General features: G+C 36.5%; 1 protein-coding gene across 1 annotated transcript; it reads left to right on the top strand.

Annotated features, from left to right (window-relative positions):
- Positions 1 to 261: 261 nt before the first annotated feature.
- LOC145681858 (uncharacterized) lies at positions 262 to 627 on the top strand. The gene has a single exon (XM_081753466.1). It carries the CDS (start codon positions 262 to 264, stop codon positions 625 to 627), a length of 366 nt encoding a protein of 121 aa, XP_081609592.1.
- The last annotated feature ends 1,326 nt before the right edge of the window (positions 628 to 1,953 follow it).

Raw genomic sequence — 1,953 nt, forward strand, 5'->3', positions numbered from 1 at the left:
TACTGAGATGCCGTTTTTTTTTTTTTTTTTTTTTTGTAATCGATTCAACTTCTCTAGGATAGGTTCCATTTGTTTCCTCAAACATCTATTCAAACCAGAAGTGGTTCAAATTGACGATTTCCGGCTTCAGCATTTATCACTATGGAACCAAAACAATAAAAAAAATAGTGAGTAATGTATGGAACTACCTACATACCAACACTTATGTACAGTAGAGAAAACTGTGCCCTAACTGGAAGATACCGACGAGCCATACAAACCATGGAAATGTGCTACCTAAGGAGAATAACGGGGAAAACCAGGAAGGCTAGAATAAGAAATCAAACTATTAGAGAATCCTTGAACATTCAACCACTACAAGAAACAGTGGAATGTAACCAAATTAGATGGTTTGGACATATAAATAGAATGAATGAAAAGAGATCGCCGAAACAAGTACTGGAAGCACGGCCCCAAGGCCGAAGACCAAAAGGAAGACCAAAGAAAACCTGGAACATGAGTGTTAAAGAGATATTGGAAGCACGGGGTTTGGAGTGGAACGAAGCCAAGAAAATGACGGCAGATAGGAAAGCATGGAGAGCTCTCTGTAACACGTCGACACCAATGGGTAGAAGAGGAATCGACTAAGTAAGTAAGTAAGAGTAATGTATTTTTGATATGGATTCAGCATCCGACACCGATTCAGCATTAATAATCAATTGCAACGAATAGTTACAGATTTACTACTTCAAGTTTGAGTATTGAATTCAAATAGTTTGGAAGTGTACCATAGTTTTAACACTGTGAAACGAAACACACTTGTTTTTTAAACATAAAAACTGTGTTCTGTACGATAATCACACCACCTTTTAAGACAAAACTAAAATTAAAGTATAACCCGAATTAAAATTTGCATTACGATACCAGCAAGACCACGGTATATAGTATGTTTTGAGATAAAGTTATAGGCCAAAATTATAATCAGGTCTTTAACTTTAGTTTTTACTTAGCTATTTTATTTTGTCCAAAGATAAGCCATATATCAATTAGATAGATCGCATAGGGATCAACAAAATAGCATACGTCAAAAGTGAATTATCATGCGTAGTTTTCGAGAAAATCAAGATAAAACTAATGTTTATGACGTTAAAATGTATGCCCTTACTTCCCAATTTGATGCAGTTGATAGCTAGTTTTATTCTGCTGGAATAGTATTATTTTTGTTATTAATTTATGAACTGCGTAAGAACCGTTAAGTAGCAGAATATATTGTGAAGTTCTACTTGTGCAAATTACAGTCCGAAATCGTTTCTCTCACTACCGGTTTTTATTACAAAATTCCACTGTAAACAGTATTTTACATAAATACTACAGAAATGTAATTTCTTTTATATAAGGTAGAGCAGGGTGGCTCAAGGCCCGAGCAGCCTAGAGCACGATATCTACAGAGCTCCGAAGCAAGCTATGCGGGAAGAAGAAAAAGATACAGTTCCGAAGCAAACTAGAGGCTTTAGGTTAGGTATATCCTAGAGCTCCAAAGCAAGCCATAGGAGAGGTTGTCCCGTCGATACTGATAGCTGTCGTTGAACTCCTCTCGGTTATTTAGAGTTCCAGGAGATGTTGTGGCTCTGCTGTTTCTTCGTCGTCATGTGACTGGTAGAGTCGCTGTTGTTTCCGTTGTCTGCAGCTATTGTACTCCATAGTAAGGTGCATGGGTTGTTGTTAATAAATAAGAGAACATGTTCTGTGTTTGTAAACACAAGCATATGTTGGGTGTATATGATACAAGCACGTGGGATATTACAATATATATTGTTGGAATTCTCCTAACTGTGACGCACACACTACTTGTTTTGAACTAACCACTAATCAAGAATTCCCGAAAAGGGAAATACTAAATGCGATTTTGAAGTGGATTTAGCTTCCGTATCCAATTTCTAAGGTAATTTTAATGAGTACAGGAATACTTTAATA

Source organism: Thermobia domestica, chromosome 3 (genome assembly GCF_964235325.1).
Source record: "Thermobia domestica chromosome 3, izTheDome1.hap1.1, whole genome shotgun sequence".
NCBI classification, from domain to species: Eukaryota; Metazoa; Arthropoda; class Insecta; order Zygentoma; family Lepismatidae; genus Thermobia; species Thermobia domestica.